The sequence below is a fragment of the Varanus komodoensis genome, unplaced genomic scaffold, assembly GCF_004798865.1.
Source record: "Varanus komodoensis strain SLA01 unplaced genomic scaffold, ASM479886v1 scaffold47, whole genome shotgun sequence".
NCBI lineage: Eukaryota > Metazoa > Chordata > Lepidosauria > Squamata > Varanidae > Varanus > Varanus komodoensis.
Genome location: NW_025336045.1, coordinates 1908864 through 1927053, shown reverse-complemented (window position 1 = coordinate 1927053; position 18190 = coordinate 1908864). Strand labels below are relative to the sequence as shown.

The 18190-nt window shown below is 46.4% G+C and overlaps 1 protein-coding gene across 2 annotated transcripts in view; it reads right to left on the bottom strand.

Moving 5' to 3' along the window:
- Positions 1-18190, bottom strand: part of FRZB (frizzled related protein) — a 40156-nt gene that overhangs the window by 16179 nt on the left and 5787 nt on the right. Inside the window, exon 2 of one of the 2 annotated variants that reach the window (XM_044445121.1) lies at positions 1963-2010. The exons of the other annotated variant lie outside the window; for it this stretch is intronic. Within the exon in view, the coding sequence (XP_044301056.1) occupies positions 1963-2010 (48 nt within the window). The remainder of the gene's footprint in view (positions 1-1962; positions 2011-18190) is intronic. 2 annotated transcript variants of the gene reach the window in all.

Genomic DNA, 18190 nt, shown 5'->3' with positions numbered 1-18190 from the left:
GAATAGCCAATCTCATCCCTCCATGCCCTAAATTCTCTCCATAGGGAAGGAATTTCTGTGGATTTCTGACAATTACCAGAGTGGATCTGTAGAATCCTGATAACAGGCCCTTCAAGAGCTATTCATAAGGTCCCATATGGAATACCCTGGCAAACTCCTGTATAAGAAGTCCTCAGGTTAAGAATGGATTCCTTTCCTGAGAACACCCTTAAGTTGAATTTGTATGTAACTTGGATCACATGAGTAAGCCCAATGTCTTAGTATATGTAAGTAAATACCTAGTATATTTTACCTTCTATGCATATATTCATAAGAAACAGTTTCATATTCATGAAAACATCTTAAATACAATACAACATTTTAATAACAATATTAATGCAGTAATAATATAGTAACTACATGTACTGGAGAGAGAGACAGAGAGACAGAGAGAATCTGTATGTATGTGTGTAGGTGTACAGTATTGTAAAAAAACAAAAGAAACAGTTCTTAAAACAGTTTAGAACATTCTTGAGGTAACATGAAGCAACATTAATTGATAATGATGGAGATGGACCTGGTGCTAGAGAGTCAGGGTTTGATTGTGCTACTGGAGTGGGGGGTCGGGGGTGTTATCACTTTCTTGAAGTTGGACTCAAGGGATGTTTGCACGGCCATTTTCTTTTTCACATCGTAAATGGCCTTGTAACAGCTGAAGGCCTGGTTAGTAAGGCAAATGCACTTTTTTTTTTTACAAAAAAACCAAAGGGGAACTATACACCCTACATGTATCTTGAAACACAAATACTTGGTTGTGCTAGAGCCAATGCCATGGAATGAAAATCTGTGAATAGTGTCACCTCCAGGGAACTAAGCTGCCACTGAATTCACATCATGTAGTTCCCTAGAGATAGCCATGACTACTCTATCTCTAGGGAACTACGTGGCCACTAACAACGTGTCACCATACACATTGGATAGTTCCATAGAGATATTCATACTTTTCAGGAGCAATATTCATATAGGGTTTATGGCAGTCTGTGCATTCGTAAGTATGGGTTGTTTGTAATCCAAACATTCGTAACCCAGGGACTACCGTTATTTCACTGACTTGAGGACATTTATATATATAAATAGAATACATTTCCATACAACACACCTGAACTTTAGCTACACTCCAAGCCTAGACCAAGACATTTTGCTACCTTAGAGAAATACTCTCTCAGGGAGAAATTCAATCCCCTGCTCATGCACTCCAGATCAAGCAGCATAACATTCAAGGTATTTTGGCACCTGAGGCAGTAAGTCCCACTGGTACCTTCTCCATCCCAGGCAAAAAGATACAATAATAATACACTGATTGGGTTGACATGATCACACAGTCATGGTGGGATGTGATGTGTGCTGGTGGCCATTCTAAATGCCCAACCCTCAGTAGGGGGTTGCCACATTTTACTGTGTCCTCTGAACCTGTGTGGTAGGGCTTGCTGGAAAGGGGGGAAAAAAACCTTCCAATATCCCTACAAGTGGTCATGGCTGTTTTGTGATCTTTTTAACAAATTCAGTCAATCTCTGCCTCAGAAAGCATTTCTCTCCTTCAGAGAGCAAACTGTCTTGGACTACATCTGGAGAGTACAGAAACTTTAAGTGTGCTGCATGACACAGACAGCGAATTCTGCTCATCATGTGTATAAAGAACAGTGACCATGCAAACTATCCCACTACATAACTCACAATTTGCTGTCCTTCCATAACACCCTAAATCAGCTGCCTGAGTCTGCCTAAAGGCAGGAGTGACCTTGCTCTTAAACAGCTTGTTGTGTCTTGCTGCTTATACAATTCTCTGGGCAAAGATTATCACAGCACACGCAAGCACACGTGTCATGCCACTGCCATGTTGCCTCTGTCGAGTTCACACTAGTTCTCAACACATGCATAGATGAAGAAGAAAATAAGGTATTAGATCAAAAACAATGTACTCACCAGCGCTGGTGCCTCTACAGTTGCCATTATTAGAATCCATAGGGAAATCTGGCATGAATTGTTAAATATGTAAAGAAATGTTAGTATTTTTAATATTGGATTATGTCAACACAGCCACATAAAAAAGCTTAAATTTTAATCCACTAAATATTAGAGAACAACAAAGACTAGATTAATGACAAAAGAGGCTGGGAGGTGAGGTCCCTGTCATATGTGATGGCTTCACAGGGAGGCCCAAGCAGAGGAGCTCCACTCTGTGTGGGGAACAGACTTCGACACATGCGGTGTGGGGGCTTTCCACTCCCACTGCCACGAGCGGGAGAGACACAATGGTGACATGCCAACATATGCACTTCCATTTTTACTGCCTTTCTAACATCTATAGCACCCTCGATTTGTTCATCACTCCTACTTCCTGTTTCATAAATGGGGGGACTAAAGCAAATATGACCATGCTGTACTGCGGCAGTGTTGAACCTTAGGCCTGTGGGCCACATCTGGCCCTTGGGGGTTTCCCAGGTGGTCAGGCCCCCTTCCTTGCCCCACATTCTTTCCCCAGTCATTTGGTAGTTTTCCAGCTTTTGTGCAGTTTTTCTCCAATTCTGAAAGGGTCAAATTCCTCTCCTGCCTATAAGAGCTTTAAGTTATCATATGTGGGCATTTTAGCCATCTCCACGAAAGGGATGCAGACCCTAGGAGCTTATCTGAAACTGGATTCAGTCCTCAGGCTGAAAGAGATGCATCACCCCTGTTGCATGGGCCACATGGCATAGGAGTGAGCATGGGGTTACCCACAATCCCTCAGGCCAGACAGAACCGCCTGGATCAGGTTCTGTGTCAAGGTAAGCAAACCCAATGGTTCAAGTATGTGTGTTTATATATCCAAGCTAGGTCTCTTAACCAGTGAAAATGTGATTAATTTCGATTTAAATGATTAAGTGCCCACTTGATTTAATGTAAATATTTTTATATATTACAAACCCTTCAGCACAGCTGCCATTTTCTGAGATATCAAGTGTAAAATAACTTTTTTGGTCTGCTAAACAAACATCACCACTTATTTTTAGAAGGAAAGGCTTTCTTTAATATTTTCATTTTAATTCCTTATTTCAGGACCAAAGTGGGTATCCTCTTCATTCACTGTCCCATTAATTAAAACATTCCCTTAAAATTAAAAGTGTGCACTACTTAACAAAATAAAGCTTTTGCTGATCAATCGACTGGTAAGCCAATTACATCCTATGTCTCCAACCTAATAAATGTTTAGTATGCTGCAGATTTCCTTCCCAAACACAGGGTAATATAAAAGAGCAGAAGAGACAATGCCACTTTTCAAATTGTTTTCACACCTACTGCCAGAATTGCTGAGGATGCTGGTTTTCTGTGAATAACCAAGCACATCCTTGTGTACACCACTCAGTTCCCACATGGTTCTTCCTGCCAGCAGAAGTGGCTGAACAAAGCAGGTAGTCTCTCCATGGTATCTTTAGCACTGTGTCCAACTAGGATCTTTGACTTGTTGATCTCCTAACATGCCAGCATCATAAGCTAAGAAGTAGCCGGCCCACAGGAATCCCATCAATAGGATTCTGTCACCTTCCGAATTCTGCCATTTCAAAGTCCTGATACAAAAGCCCTACTTTTTCAGGCAAGAGTTGGCTTTTTGCATGATCAAATCCAGATTGACAAGTTGGTAGCCTTTCAACTATTAAAGTCCCAGGACCTCCCTTTAATCTTAGCCCAAAACATGGGACATACATTCAATGTTTAGCCTGTGCATGCATAATTGCAAATCACGGTGTAGCATTACATGGACAAGTCTTGGGCTTGGACCCTTTAATCCTCCCCTGTATTCATTGCTCACTCTCTCCCTCAGCAGCCCAGAGTGCTAGGTTCAGACATCACACTGCATAATCCAGGAATGGGGCATTATTCCTGGGTTGTTTGCTGAACTTGACGCAAAGTGGAAAGGGTGTTCAGCACTCACAGGTAGCCCCAGCAACCCACGGACATTTTCATGTAAATAGTTGGAAACCTAATTTTCTACGTATCCTTCTCTGCTGAAGTATAAACCATGGCTGGCTAGAAAAAAATCTCTCCTGTTTTTGTTTTGCCCTGGTTAGAACACAGGAATTCTGTGTCCTATTACACAACATTGAGAATGGGTTGCTCAATGTCCCTTTATATCATCCAGTTATAATTATCATTTCAGTAATCATTACAACAGCCCTATCATAAGAGGCAGAGTCTTTTTGCTGGTGGACCCCTAACTTATCATGCCTCATGTATGGTTCTGTCAGGGCTCTTCTTGTTTCCAGGCTGAAGCTGCAATCCTGTGCAAAATTACCTTGGATTAACTCTCTTCCAAGTAAATCACAAGATTGTGCTGCAGAAGATCTGTTTTTAGGGTTATTTTTTTTGGCAAGGCTAAATCAGCTTTGTCTCTTTAGGTTATTATTTCTTTGGTTTGATTTTTCTATGTGCTGCTATTCCTTTTGACTGCACTGTGAGATATCCTTGGGCAGAGGGCAAGATAGCATTTTAAAACAAGCCAACCCTATAGGCCAGACCTGGGTTTTAGAGAAGCAACACACTCAGAAAGCTCGAGCCTTCTGAATTTTGAGCTGTGATGAGGATCTGGCTGCCAGCTCCCTCACACCCTTATAGCTCAATGCCAGGCGTGTCTGTTCATAAGTAAGCATAAAGTTACAGTCTTAAACCTTATGCAGTCTTTATCTGTAAGTGAGCCCCATTTGATCCAGTGGGACTTACTAGCAGGCCTAGGGCTGAACTGTTACTCACCATGCTGCACAAGTGCCACACCAGCAATCCAGGATTTTGGAGCTAGCATATTTTAAACGTGCTGCATTGTGATCTCTTTCTTTCAATCAAGTGCATGCAGCGTATTGGAAGTGCCTGCCAGATGTCCGGATCACCACGCTGTCAATCTAGCCCCAAACAACATCTGCACATATGTGAGCCTTGCTCAGCTGAAGAGCTTGGACAGCATGATTTATGCTTTCATGCTGAACCCGAATGATGTGTTGGGTTCTACTGTGCTGAGCCACATTTTTCGTAACTCTGCTATAATGAAAGCTGATGGGGATATTTTCCTCTTCCTAGGAAACGGTTTGGCACAGAAATCACCAGATGGGCGGCATGTTTTGCCCTAACTATTGCCAAAAATAGATTGCAGAGAATTAAGGATTTTCGTTCCCAACAACATCTGTGCTTTCTGCCCTAGGATCCTTCCAGACAGAGGGCTCCTAGCACTACCAAGCCAAAAGGCACTGTGAGCTGCTGGTCCAAATGGACTTTTTTCTGGTAAGTGGCAGGAAAATGCATGAGGACTACTAACTAAAAACAACATGGTCTGCTTCCCACACCCCTGGTAATTTTCTGTGAATGAAGCAAGGCATCAATAAATTCTTCATTCCAACTTTATCCGCAACAGAATCCAGTTCATTTCCCTGCACCAACACAAACCTTCTGTCCACAGAACAGGGAAGGGCCAATTTTCAGATTCCCCCCCCTTTTCCAAAACCCTCCACACCTCCTCAAATCTGCTCAAGTAGCACTGACCTTGTCCCAGAGTAGACAAGGGACTGCTATCAGAAGGGGGAATTGCCGAAAATCTCAGCACCACATGCACATGTTGGCTCAGGTCATATAATCACAGGGGGGAAAGAAGCCCTGGTGTCTTCTTTTCCTGGCCCATCATGCAATATGTAATTTGCCTAATTACCTTGCCATGCTAACTTAATAAGGTAAACTGCAAGGGGTAGCACCCCAGAATCCTACAAGGCAAAACTAAGCCCCCCGATAGCGGTGTTCCAGGGTTGCACAATATGCTAAGCCACCACAGTTTATAAACCGCAGTATGTTAGTGTGTCATGTGAACCCAGTCACTGTCATTGACTACACTGGTTAGCAGTAGAACTATCCTGGTGTGTCATGGCAAAAATCACCTTTTCCACTAGAGCAAGGGAGCATGTAATTGGAAAGGCATATAAAGCCATTCCATGTTCCCATTTCGATGTACTCTCTTTTACCCTTAAGGGTTTCCTCATTAATGTTAGTAAGATAATGAGAATAATTTGGCAGGTCATTTTCCCCTCGCTAGTTTCCAGTCATTTAAATGAATTGCTTATGCAGGTACAGGGAATGTATTTGAGAACATTTTTTGTCTGTCCTTTAAGAGAAGCAGGGGTTTGAAGAAAAAGCAGTTTTCACAGGTGCTCATAACACTATAGCAAAGAAAAGCATCATATTTCTGTTTTCCAATAGAATTATTTTGCATCTGCCTTGAGCGGCCATTGAGATAGCTCTAACATGATAAGAATATGTTTCTGTTGATCTTAGTGGGTCAGCTTGTTTTTTTATGGATGTTATTGAAATTATTTTTATAGTTTTTTTTAAATGTGGTTTTTGCCCTGTTCACTGCCTTGAGGGGGCTCCTAGAAATAAATACAGGTAGATAGTCAGCTAGACAGAAGATAAAGTTATTCCAAACTAAAGCTGCCCAGAAGTTTCAGTCAAGCTTAGTTTTGGTGAATTCTAAGTGATCTCAGAAGCCTCTGATTTAGCTGGGCACACACGACGTGGTGGTGGTGGTGTTCAGTAACGCCTTTAATATTTGGGTATTAATACTGAGGCTGACCAGGCTCATATTCTTGTCGGAAGGATTGCTACAAGAAGGTACATGATGCAGGGCCACAAACTTTAGAGCCTAAACTCATGGATGTTCACTTGGGATTAAGCTCCACTGGATTCAAAGAGAGTCATTGACAGAGAAGGAGGCGAGGATTATAGGCTGCAATCTGACATCAAGGACTGGAGTCATTGGGCACCTGCTGAGGACTCTAACCCATCTGGGGGTCCAACACCAGTCTCTGGAGCATCCTGGCTTTGGCTGCTGGTGCCTCTTTCCCTGGTATCTCCATGTGTGCAACCAGTGAAAGGAGCAAAGGGAAGGAGCCAGAATGTGTGCATGCTTTATTCTCCCCCAGCTGGGAGGAAATATAGATTCGGCCCCAAGGGAGAAGCAACTGCATGGGCGGGAGGAGGAACCGAGCAGCAGTGGGTTCTGTGCAAAACATTTCAGGTTTTGGATCTTCCTAGACCTGAAACCCAAATGGATTTTAAAGGCACTTATTAGGGAACAAGCCCTGTTGAACACAGTGGAACTTACTCATGAGTAAATATGCCTAGGCTTGCACCACATATCAGTCAAATTGGTGGTTAGCTCTTTCATTCCATGGGGCTCTGGGATAATCTGCTGCTGCTGTTGCTGCTGTTGTTGGGTTATGATAATTCTGATGAGCAATTCCAAAGTGAGGCCAAGGTGTTGTTCTAGGAACTGTTGTTACTGTAAATGTGTGTCTAGCAGTTACGTCTTTTTTCTCCACCTTTTACCCTAGAGTAGGCAAAGGCGGTCCAATCTGGAATGTGATCCTAGTATGGATGGTCCTAGTGCAGGCATCTTTTTCTTTGAGTAAAAAAGAAAAGATGTAACTCCTGGAGGCATTTTAAAGTAATGTCTCTTTTAGCTTCTGGACAGGGAGACACAGGTTCAAATACATTAGATTTGTAGCTCTGCTACAAATCTCATTCGGTGAACTTGGGCCAGTCACTAAAATTCACTGTTTTACAGGGCTGTTGTGAGAGTAAAATGGGCTTGGGCAGCATGTATGCTGCCTTTAGATCACTGGAGTAAGATCATAATGTAAGTAAAAAGTATTGATTAATACGACCTCCCTTTTTAATGGTAAAAATACTTGCAGCATTCAATTCCAATTTATCTGATGCTTACTTAAGCATCTCAAAAAGTGATAGTCAAATATGTTTAATACACCACTGTATTGGTTAGAAAGCTGGTAATTTGAAAGTCATCCATCTGAACTAAGCTAAACAAATACGTAAAAATATATTCAAGTGAATCCTTCAGTATAGTCTAGCTAACCCCTGAAAGTTTCATCTCTAAAGAGTGAACAAAGAGATTACTGATTAATTTTCTTTTCTGTAATTCTGAAAAATGCAAGTAAAAAAGGAAGTTGTAAAAGCCAATAATTAGTAAAGCCATTATCCTTTACACAGTTGAAAGAAATGTAACAGCAACCCAGAATATGCATTGTTATTGAATGTGCTGAGCCCCAATTTGTTGTTACCTGCAACCTATGTACTATGGTTTAACTATAGGTTGAGCAACCAAAGAAGAGAATCCATGGTTTGTTTTTGCCATGTGAACTCTAGATTGCACATGGTTAACAACCCAAAGTTAAACCATAGTGCAAATTTTGCATAACACAACAGCCCATGATTCAACAAGAAACCAAAATTCAATAGCAACCTATACTCAGCCATCCTCTGGTTGTTATATGTGAACTAGACCAATGATTCCAACATATATATTTTATACACTATATAGAATACTAAATATGATAGCCAATTGTATACAGGTAAAGCTATTGACCCACCTGCTTGACATGTTATTGTGTTGCCTGAGAACTGGCCATGGTGATCGACCACTCTGGCTTATAACAGACAAGGGAATGCTTCTTTTAGAGTTTCTCCCTCTGATGATGGCGTCTTGTGTTGCCAGCACTTGGCCACACAAGCCATCAAGGCAGAATCCCCAAAACCAGAGAGCTGCTTGGCAAGGGCGATGGTTGCCTGAGCAAATGGCTGCTGGCTGCCCCACTTTGATGCAGCCGTCAGGCACCCCACCTCCTCCCCAGATATGTAATTTGAGGCAGGAGCTGGCTGATCAGCTAGGCAGGGCTCCCCAAGCAGCTCTCTGGCCCAGGCCTGCCACAGCACCTTTCTCTCAAACTAGAGGGAGAGGTGATTGGCTTGCCACCTTCTTTGCTTCTACTGCTCACGCAGGAGTGGGAAGGCCAAGTCTGGGCTAGGCAGGGATGTCCCATTCTTTGCACGTCCCAGACTGGCCCAGGCTCCCCCTTCTTTCCTCCTGCTTGTGTAGCTTTTTCTCCAGTAGAAGAGCAAACGTGGGCCCTGGTCTAGAAGGGGATATGCCAAGAAGAGATAATCCCGGCCTAGCCTGCCCCCTCTTCCCTGCCCAGGCAGGAGTAGGGGAACCAGCTGAGTGGCGCTGCTCTTCCCGCACGGCTGCTCTGCTGACTGCAGAGGTCTCCTCTGGAGTAGGAAAGAAGGGTGCCCGATCAGCTCTTTTGCACATTCTGCTGCCCTTCAGGGCATGAGCCCTGTTTGTGCAGCACAGACTGCCTGACAGCCACGGTGAGCCAAATTTGGCTCATGATCACGGCTGTCAAAGAGCGGGGCCTCACTCCTCTCTGTGGTGCCCCCTGGGAGAAATGAGGGGGAGGGAGAGGAGCCACTGTGGTGAGCCCAGGCATCTGTCAGGCTCACTGTGGCCGCCTGGCATCGCAGGGCAACTCATGGAGGTGGTGATTTATCATGGTGGGCTGTCATGACATGAGAACCCTCCCACTGGGATGGCCAGGAAATCTGGGATGACCAGATGGCTCTGGAAGAATTCTGGGCTGTACCACTTCAAATGGCGTATGGCGTTTTGTTTGGCCTTACTATTCCTTTGCATTAAAAAAAAATCCCTGCATATAGTAAGCTAGCACATCAGGTAGAAAAAATTATTAAACTCTTCTGTCTAATGGGCTGGTTTAATATATTTAAGAAGGGGGGCGGGTTTGTCCAATTCCTTGCAGTCAGAATTTCATTGGGCGCAGTGTAGCAAGAGATTGTCAGGAAGGGCAAGCGGCAGGTAGTGGCAGACAAGAAATGTCATTCAGTGATCATTCAATGACAGAGGGTTGGGAAACCACATTCAGGAGGCAGCCAGTGTGAACCCTGCACTTAAGCTCTACAGACTGAAGAAACTATTGCCATTTTCCCGGAACCTTCAAGACTTCTGCTTTCAGAATCTGAATGCTCAATTCTAAAGTATACAGCAAATAACCAATTAGCAACGGATATCTTGCAAACAGAACAGCAAGTCCGAAAAGCAGGAGGCAGGGGTGCCATGACACAGACAGCATCTGTTGCCAGAGGACACTGCCTCACCCTGCCTCGTGGTACAGCTGAGCCTCCTCAGGACCCACCTTGGATCAATCTGCAAGTTGCAGCCACTGCCCAGAAACAGTTGTTTGTTTGTTTGTTTTCCACCACTTTTTTCCTTCCAAGGAATTCAAGGCAACATACATCATTCTCCTCCTCACAATCTTATCCTCACAACAACAACCCTGCGAGGTAGGCTGGGCCGAGAGTCTGTGGCTGACCCAAAGTCACCCAGCTGGCTCTGTGGCTGGGTGAGGACTAGAGCCCAGGCTGCCAGAGTCCCAGTGCTGCACCCTCAATGATTACACCGCACTGGCTCTCTGTCGGCTCATCTGCTCCCTAACTGGCAGCAGCTTGTTTCAGGAAGGAGATGCTTCGGATCGCAGGTGGGGCCTTTGACACGTCATGCAGGTGCTCTGCCACTGGGCTACGGCTCTTCTCACGAAGCTCCTGAATTCCGTGGTGGCTGCTCCACAAGCTAAGCTGGACTGCCCATCGGGTGCCTTCTCTCCACTCCTCAGCTCCGCCTGCCCGCCACCCACAGCATGGCAGGACTTGCTGAAACAGAGACACGTGTCCCTGAGGCTGCCACTTCATCCAGCACCCATCTCCATCCCCCGAGAAAGCCTGCCTTCACTGCTTAGGCCTCCCAGGTGAGTTGGGACCCCCGGGCAGAAGCCCTCCCACATGGTGACCCTTCCCAGCAATGCTCCCCCTGCTGCCCCGATCTGTCAGCTAAGGCACAAATTCCCAGCCCAGGAGTCAGATTCTTGAATTAGTAACTCACTAGAATAGAAATGTCTTATTCTACTTTTAGAAGTTGAATTTATATTCCTTGGAAGGGGAGTGGGAGTGGGGAGGGATGGCTTCAGCATAGTGGCTGGAGTGTTTGTTTAATTTTTTATTTTTCAACTTAGAATTTAGAATGTCATCATGTTCCCATTCAGTGAAAGAAAGCGTTCATGGACTTCACCCTGGAACCATTCAATGAAACTATTGTGCTGCTTGTGGTCCTCGGTAATAGGTAACTTTGGGGCAATTTGACAGAAAACGACTTCTTCTTTGGGCTTGAATGTGACTGCTTTTAAATGGCCGAAGCCTTTGCCAAGCCTGGTTTGAGTGCAGATCTGTTCTGCGGGTGCTCTGGAAAACGCCTCTGCGCTACGGAGGAAGGCGTTTGCAAGCCCTTCAATATGAGACATTCACAAACTCGCTCCTCGTTCCGGGCACTCGAAACCACTTGTGCTGAAACCTTCCCAGCAGGTATCGAACCCCGACACAGCTGCAACAACAGTCTGTGCTCTGTCTGACGACGGGCCCAGGGAGTTTGATTCAGAACGGCTGGAGCTTGAAGAGCAGATGTCAAAATACAAGGCAAGGGGGAAAGAGCACTGGAAGCTGGAATGAGCCTTGAGGAGGGACGTGGACCAAGCTGTGCAGAGAAACGTGGGCGTTTCCATACAAAAGCCATGGGTGATGTTTTGAATGGGTCAGGATCCAACTGTGCCGGACATTGATCTAAGCTGCACAAGAGCCAACTAGCATGGAGCCAATTGGTATATACAAGTTGAGAGGAGAGAGAATGGTATGAAGGTACAGAAGAACAAATGCATACTTAGTCTAATGCACACCTTTCCCTCTTTAAGCTCTTCTGTCTTTATGACAAATGGGCAACTCCTTGTATGTGCTGGCAGCTGCACTGCTCATGGGCCATCTGTCAGGGTCCACAGGCCATAAGAACGAAAGAAGCACCCTTCCGGATCAGACCGAAGGCCTCACCAGTTCAGTGTTGGATTCACGCACTGGCTAACCAGCTGCTTATGGGAAGACACCAGAAGGACGTGAGCACAACAGCGGCAGGTGAGCAGGGAACAGGGCAAAAGCCCGGAATAGGTGGGCCACCCCTTTTCTCTCTTTCTGCCTGCCACTCTCCCAGCCACCCTCTTCCCACACAGCAGGCTGCCATGAAAAGGACGGGTTGCTTTTTCCCACATTCTGAAATGATCCCATGAAGAAGGCTTTCGAACCTAGGCTGAAGACCACTTGAGAGCAAGGCAAGGGCAACAGGACACCCGTCACAATCTATGTCGCTCCCTTTCCTCACCTGACCATGGTTGTCTGTTTCGCCTGCATCCTGCCTTTCTGTGTACTGCAGGGGTGGCCAGAGGCTCGCAAGCCGCATGTGGCTCTTTGAGTTTATTTTGCGGCTCGCCACTTGCTGCCCGCAGGTGCCCACTTGCAGCTCTCAAACATCTGACATTTACCATATATGTCATTCTTCCAGTGAGCAAACCTGGCCACCCCTGTATGATTGCATCCCACCTTTTCTTCACTTGGAGGAACCCGAGGCACTTAACAGAGTTCTGCTGCACCTTCTTTTTATCCTTACAACAGCAGCTCTCAGAGGGAGTCAATGATGTCACTGGGGAGCTTCACAGCTGACGGGGAACCCCAAAACTCAAACCTCCCAAGTTCCAGTCCAGCACTCTAACCACTAGTGCACACTTAGAGCAGCTCACAACCATTTCAAGTCACAATACAATTGTTCAAAAATCCAGAGATAAAACAAACGAACTTTAAACAAAACAAATACTTGGCACACAAACTTCTAACGAAATAGTACTAGCTGCTCCATCTGGCCAGGATCAAGTCTTCATGTGTTTTTCAGTTCAGAGCCTTTTCGTAGATCTATGGATGATCCTGGCGCCTGGTTCAGTCCCCGATTCAGCCGCTTCTTTCATCCTGTACAGGCAAGTACCTGCTCACATGTGGGACTAAAGTGAGCAGGAGGGCACAAGTGAGCATCTGAAGCTTACCTCCAGCATCCCCACGCCCCTGGTACCAGAGTAGATTGTCGCATGTTGCATGCAAAGGTCCGAAGAGGGCTATGTACGCTGTTCGGCTCAACATGCTCACAGAATTCCTGCCACTGTAAGCAGTGCCTCCTCAGGAGTCCTGATCATAGGAATTAGCTAAGTGCATTCAATCGGACATGCTCGCAAAGCCCTTTTTCAGATCTTCTCACTCCATGTACAAAGGTCTGCGTGGAAGCCGGGTGCATGTGAATGAGGCTTATACGCACATCTTTAGCCCTGCACAGAGCTTGCCTCCTGAAGTCAGCACTTTGGGGGGGCTGACAAGTGAAACCGGTAGCCGGATTTTGCACGGAGGAAGGTCTCATGTGCAGGACACTGGATCGCTAACTCTGGGTGAAGGCTAGAGATTAGAGCCAGTTTAGCCCTTCCAAGTCAGATCACTGGCATGTACCGATGCATCTCTCATTCATTTCAATGGCATTGGAGGAGTCATAACAGCACTCTAGTTCTGTCATACCCGATCTTGCTGCGCCAACTGTTAATGTAGCTGGTTTCCAAGCAGTTGCTCAGCAAACAAGAATCTTAATGGTCGCCCACCACTTCTGCCAACAAGGAAGCCTGCAGCCAAAAGCTGCCAAGGTATGGAGAAGCTGCATTAAGCAGCCTTCTCTTGAGGAGCCCCAAGAGCACAACAACCCAATTAGCCCAGGAACCGCAGAGTAACCTGGTTTCTGAAAGCTTCCATCACTGGGTGGATCACTTTGTGGAACGCTTGCCCCACCATGAGCTTGTTGCTCTGTGAGGGGCTCCTCAAGGGGCAATGTGACATTTCCATCTGCCCAGTGGGATTTCCAGCTCCAGCCGGCTCTGCCCGGGCCTGCCCCAGTGGAGGACCACAGGCTGCAGCCTGCAGAAACCCCACCTGCTCTCCTTACTGTGAGGTGGGGGCTGTTTCCCTTCTGTCCTTGCAACCTATCGGCTGGCCTGCCTTAGCCAGGACTTCCTCCGTCAGGATTTCCCTGTACAGCTGCTTGGTGACAGCCTGAGAGCTTCCAGAAGAATTTTGGGCTTTGCTTTGTTGTTGTTAAAAGTCCATTTAACGAGATGATAAAGGACAATAGCAACTTCTCACTCAGTTTTCAGGCTCTCAGCTAGCCGCAGCAGGGAGAAACCTCAAGGGAGGAAGTCCAGGCTAACCTGTCCCCACCCCCAGAGAGAAGCTGCAGGGACAGGTGTGTGTGGGGAGGCAGAGGAATGGTGAGGAAAAAGTCCGCACACCCCTTAGCCTCCTGATTACAGTAAGGTAAACTCTGAAACCCAGCACCTTGAGCAAATTCTGCAAAAAGTATTCATTCATTCATTCATTCATTCATTTATCATTCATTCAATTTATATCCTGCCTTTTTCCTACAAAGGACTCAAGGCAGCTTACATCATCTCTCCTCCTCCATCTTATCCCCAGAACAACAACCCTATGAGGTAGATTGGGCTGAGAGTCTGTGACTGGCCCAAAGTCACCCAGTTGGCTCGGTGGCCGAGCGGGAACTAGTACCCAGATCGTCTCAGTCCCACGCTCTTAACCACTACACCACACTGGCTCTCCCCTTGGATGAAATCCCCCCCATTCCCGCAGCAAATGGTCAAAACTAAATAGATTGGCAAATTTAGCACAGTGCCAATTATATCTGGACTTTTAAGTACAGCTCCAACCAAAGTGTTGCACAACTGTATGATCCCTACATGTTCTGATCTGCATATCTGGAAAAAGACACAACCTGGCTAACAGCACCCTTTTTCCTGTAGGTGGCAAAAATATTCCCTATGCTCATTCTCTCAGTACATCTTTCTGAACAGAGACAACTCAGTAGTCACAACTGCACACTGCAAAAGCCCTTGCTCTATTTTGGTATTAATAAGAAGAGCTAAGATTTGGGACACTGAGAAGGTGATGACCTTGTGAGCACTTTGATGACAATGATCAGCAAACTTTTCCCATCTGCAGTGGCTCTCGGTCCATGTTTGAACTTGAAGAATCAGTTTAAGATGGGAGAAAAGCAAGGAGAGAGATGGGAACTGCCCCTTTCGTGCTTCTCGGGTGCAGACTGCATGACCACGTGGGTTGCGGAGTGGTGGCACTTGCAGTCCCAAGACAGTATCCTAGCAGGTCCAAGCACTAAGGGCAACCTGGTATTTCCTGACACAGTCCAAAAGGGGTGGAAATGCTGCTTTAGGGAAGGGCACAAAGATGAGCTGAACTCAAGGAAGGGAACTCCACTGATCAGTCTTGTTCTAAAAGCAAGCCTTTCCGCTTGTTCCTGGGGTTAATTTCAGAAGATCAGCTTCCTCACTGTGCAACAGAACCAGGCAACCTGGCTGCTGCACCAGCACGCCTGGGGAGCAAGCAGGCTGCGGGAAGCCTTTAACGACCCCCAGCGACTCTTATCACCCCCAGCCAATAGGGGCAACAGGGGCTGCACTCTGAGCCATCTGGGGGCACCAGGCTGGGGTCGGCCGCAGTAGGGGAACGGCATCTGATGGCTCTTACGGCACCTGAGCTGCGGGAGAGCAGAGGAAAGGGAGAATCCCTGTCTGCCCTGCCATAGGAAAGCCACACTCCCACCCCCTCCTGTGACGGCAGCAGTGGCATCGTGTCTGCTGAGCGATGGAGGAAGGAGCGGGTGCTTCCCTGTGTCCCAGCCCTGCCTCTCGACCACAGTCGGGATGCTTGTACACCATGGCCCTCTGCCCCTTGCCACACAGCGAGGAACAGCGACACTGAGATTTAAGTGGGACATGGGTACCTTTCCAGGTGATTTTTCAGCAAATGGTTGACTATTCCTCCTTATGCCCTTTGTTGAGGTTAGCTCTTCCCTTGCAAGACAACAACAGGAGTTTCACAGAACTAAAACGCCGAGATGCTAGCAGTGGGAAGCCATGGTTCCTCCATCCCCACCCACACCACATTAGCTGCAAGAGGAAATGTATTTTATATTGCTTGTTTATCATGTTTTTATCTCACCGTTCTTCCAAGGAATGCAAGGTGAAGTACAGGGGTCATCATCCCCTGCTATATTTTATCCTCATAACAACCCTGCCAGGTAGGTCAGGCTGCGAGACAGAGACTGGCCAAAGATCACCCAGTGAACTTCATGGCTTAGTGTGGATTTGAACCTGGAGCTGCCCAGTCCTAGTTCCACTGTGTAAACACTGCCCTGCATTGTCTCAACGTTTGAGAAGTCCTATGAGGCTAACAGGCAGAATGAGACTAATAGTGGCCATAACATCACCGCTTGGAAGCAGCAAAATTCCCCAACCCAAAACTTCCCCTTGTAGCAATGCTTCACCGTTTCTTGAATCTTTGATGTTTTGTTTCTTTGCTTCTTTCTTCCAATGAGCTTCCCCTCCCCAGCACAGCTGTGATATTTTTCAAGTTATTTTTAAATAATAAATAATGTCATGCCCCCTGCATTAAAGCTGCATTTCTCACTCATCCTGCCTCCCCCATACTACTCAGGGATGAGGTTTCATGCTCTTGGCATTGAGAGGAGGAAAGGCTAAAGACAGTGATGCACTAGAGGAAAAATCCAGGATATTTTAATTCTTGAGTTGTCAGGCTCAATGTTTCAAGAAATTGGAGTAATTCAGCCTGCCTCTCCCCGAACTACCTCATTTTTTTCTTTAAATAACACCAGATCTGGTATGAACCAGAAAAGTGGTGAGGGGGAGGAGGTGCTTGACCTTTCCTTTGCCTGTTCCCACCACTTTTTTAGCTTCACGTTGGACCCTCACCAAAATGCTTTTCATTTTCAAGGAGGGTTGAGGGGAAGCAGATGGGGAAGAACCATTGCATGCATTTGTCCAGCCCTCAAAATGCCAGATTAATGATTGGTTATGAAGAGTCACCTTTGGATTCAGTGTGCATTCCGTGTTGAGTCACAAGTGCTATCTAGCCTTCACTGGGCTTAGATCATCATTGATTTCTTGACCTCCACTGAGTGTACAAAGGCTTTAAAGAATGTGATAGGTGTGAGTAGAAAACGAGGACTATGGTGTGAACTGAGACTTAGCATATAGCTCTTGGACAAAACCACTTTAGATGGTGTTTGGTTAAAAAGAAAAAATTGCTATGGAGGAAACTGGCACTGTTGGAATATTTAGCCTGGGTCTCTGTTTTCCTATGTAAAAGGAGGTTCATTTGCTTTTTTTTAATACAAGAGAGCATTCAGTTATCCAGGAATGGGCAGGAGTAACAGGGGGATCTTCTAGTAGGTCAAGATTTGAAAAAGAGCAGCGAGGATTGCTGATGCCTAGTTGTTCACAACCGGCAATAAAAAAATGACTGCTCCCCCCCAAAAAAGCAATTTTGTACTCAAAACAATTTCCTAAGCTTAGGTTTTTTTTAACCTGAAGTTTTGTCTTTAGCTCCTGGTGCCACTCAGTGGAACTGGGGGTTGTAGTAAAAACGCAAAGTAGATCCCACAAGCCTGTACTCTACCTGTCTCTAAGGTATACAACCCCCAAGTTTTATCTCAAGTGGTACCATCAATGTTGTATCATGTTTATCTGATTCAGGAGAGCTCTTTCCATGGAACAGGAGAGGGCAACCTGCAGCTTGCTGACCTAACCTAGCCTGGGGGAGTTGCCTGCCTGAACTGCCACCTTCCAGGATTTCTCTAGGGGGCGTGGCCTGGAGTCTCTAGGCAATCTCTAGGGGGTGTGGCCTGGAGGACAAGCCCCGCCTCCCAGAGAAATCCTTGCTGTGATCTCCAATCTGTGATTGGAGATAACAATGGAGACACTGGTTGGGGAATTTTCCAGCAACCAGCTCAGTCCTGGACGGGCAGTTTCCCCATAGGGTTCTGGATATAATGCAAGCCTCCTCAGAGGAAGCAAATTTCCAGCAGTTAAAAATAGAAACAGAGAAACAGAGCGAGTCAGAAGGAGCCTCCCAGGCTATCTAGTCTGACCTGCGGCACCAGCCGGCCCCGCTCACGACATGCCCACCATGTGGACGTCCAGCCTATCCTTGAACACCCACACCGATGGGACCTCAACGACCTCTTGTGGAAGCCCATTCCACACCCTCGGGGTCCTGACTGTCAGGAAGTGCTTCCTGGCATCCAAATGGGACCTCGGCTCCCTGAGCTTTGCTCCATTGGAGCGCTTCCTGCCTTCCTCTGCATGGGAGAACAGGTCTCTACCCATCTCCGTGTGACATCCCGTCACATACCTGTATGTCGCCAACAGATCCCCTCTGAGTCTCCTCTTCTCCAGGCTGAAGAGACCCAGTTCCCTCAGTCTTGCCTCATACCCCATCCCCTGCAAACTGGCCACAAGGTTGGTGGCCAGTTTGCAGGGGA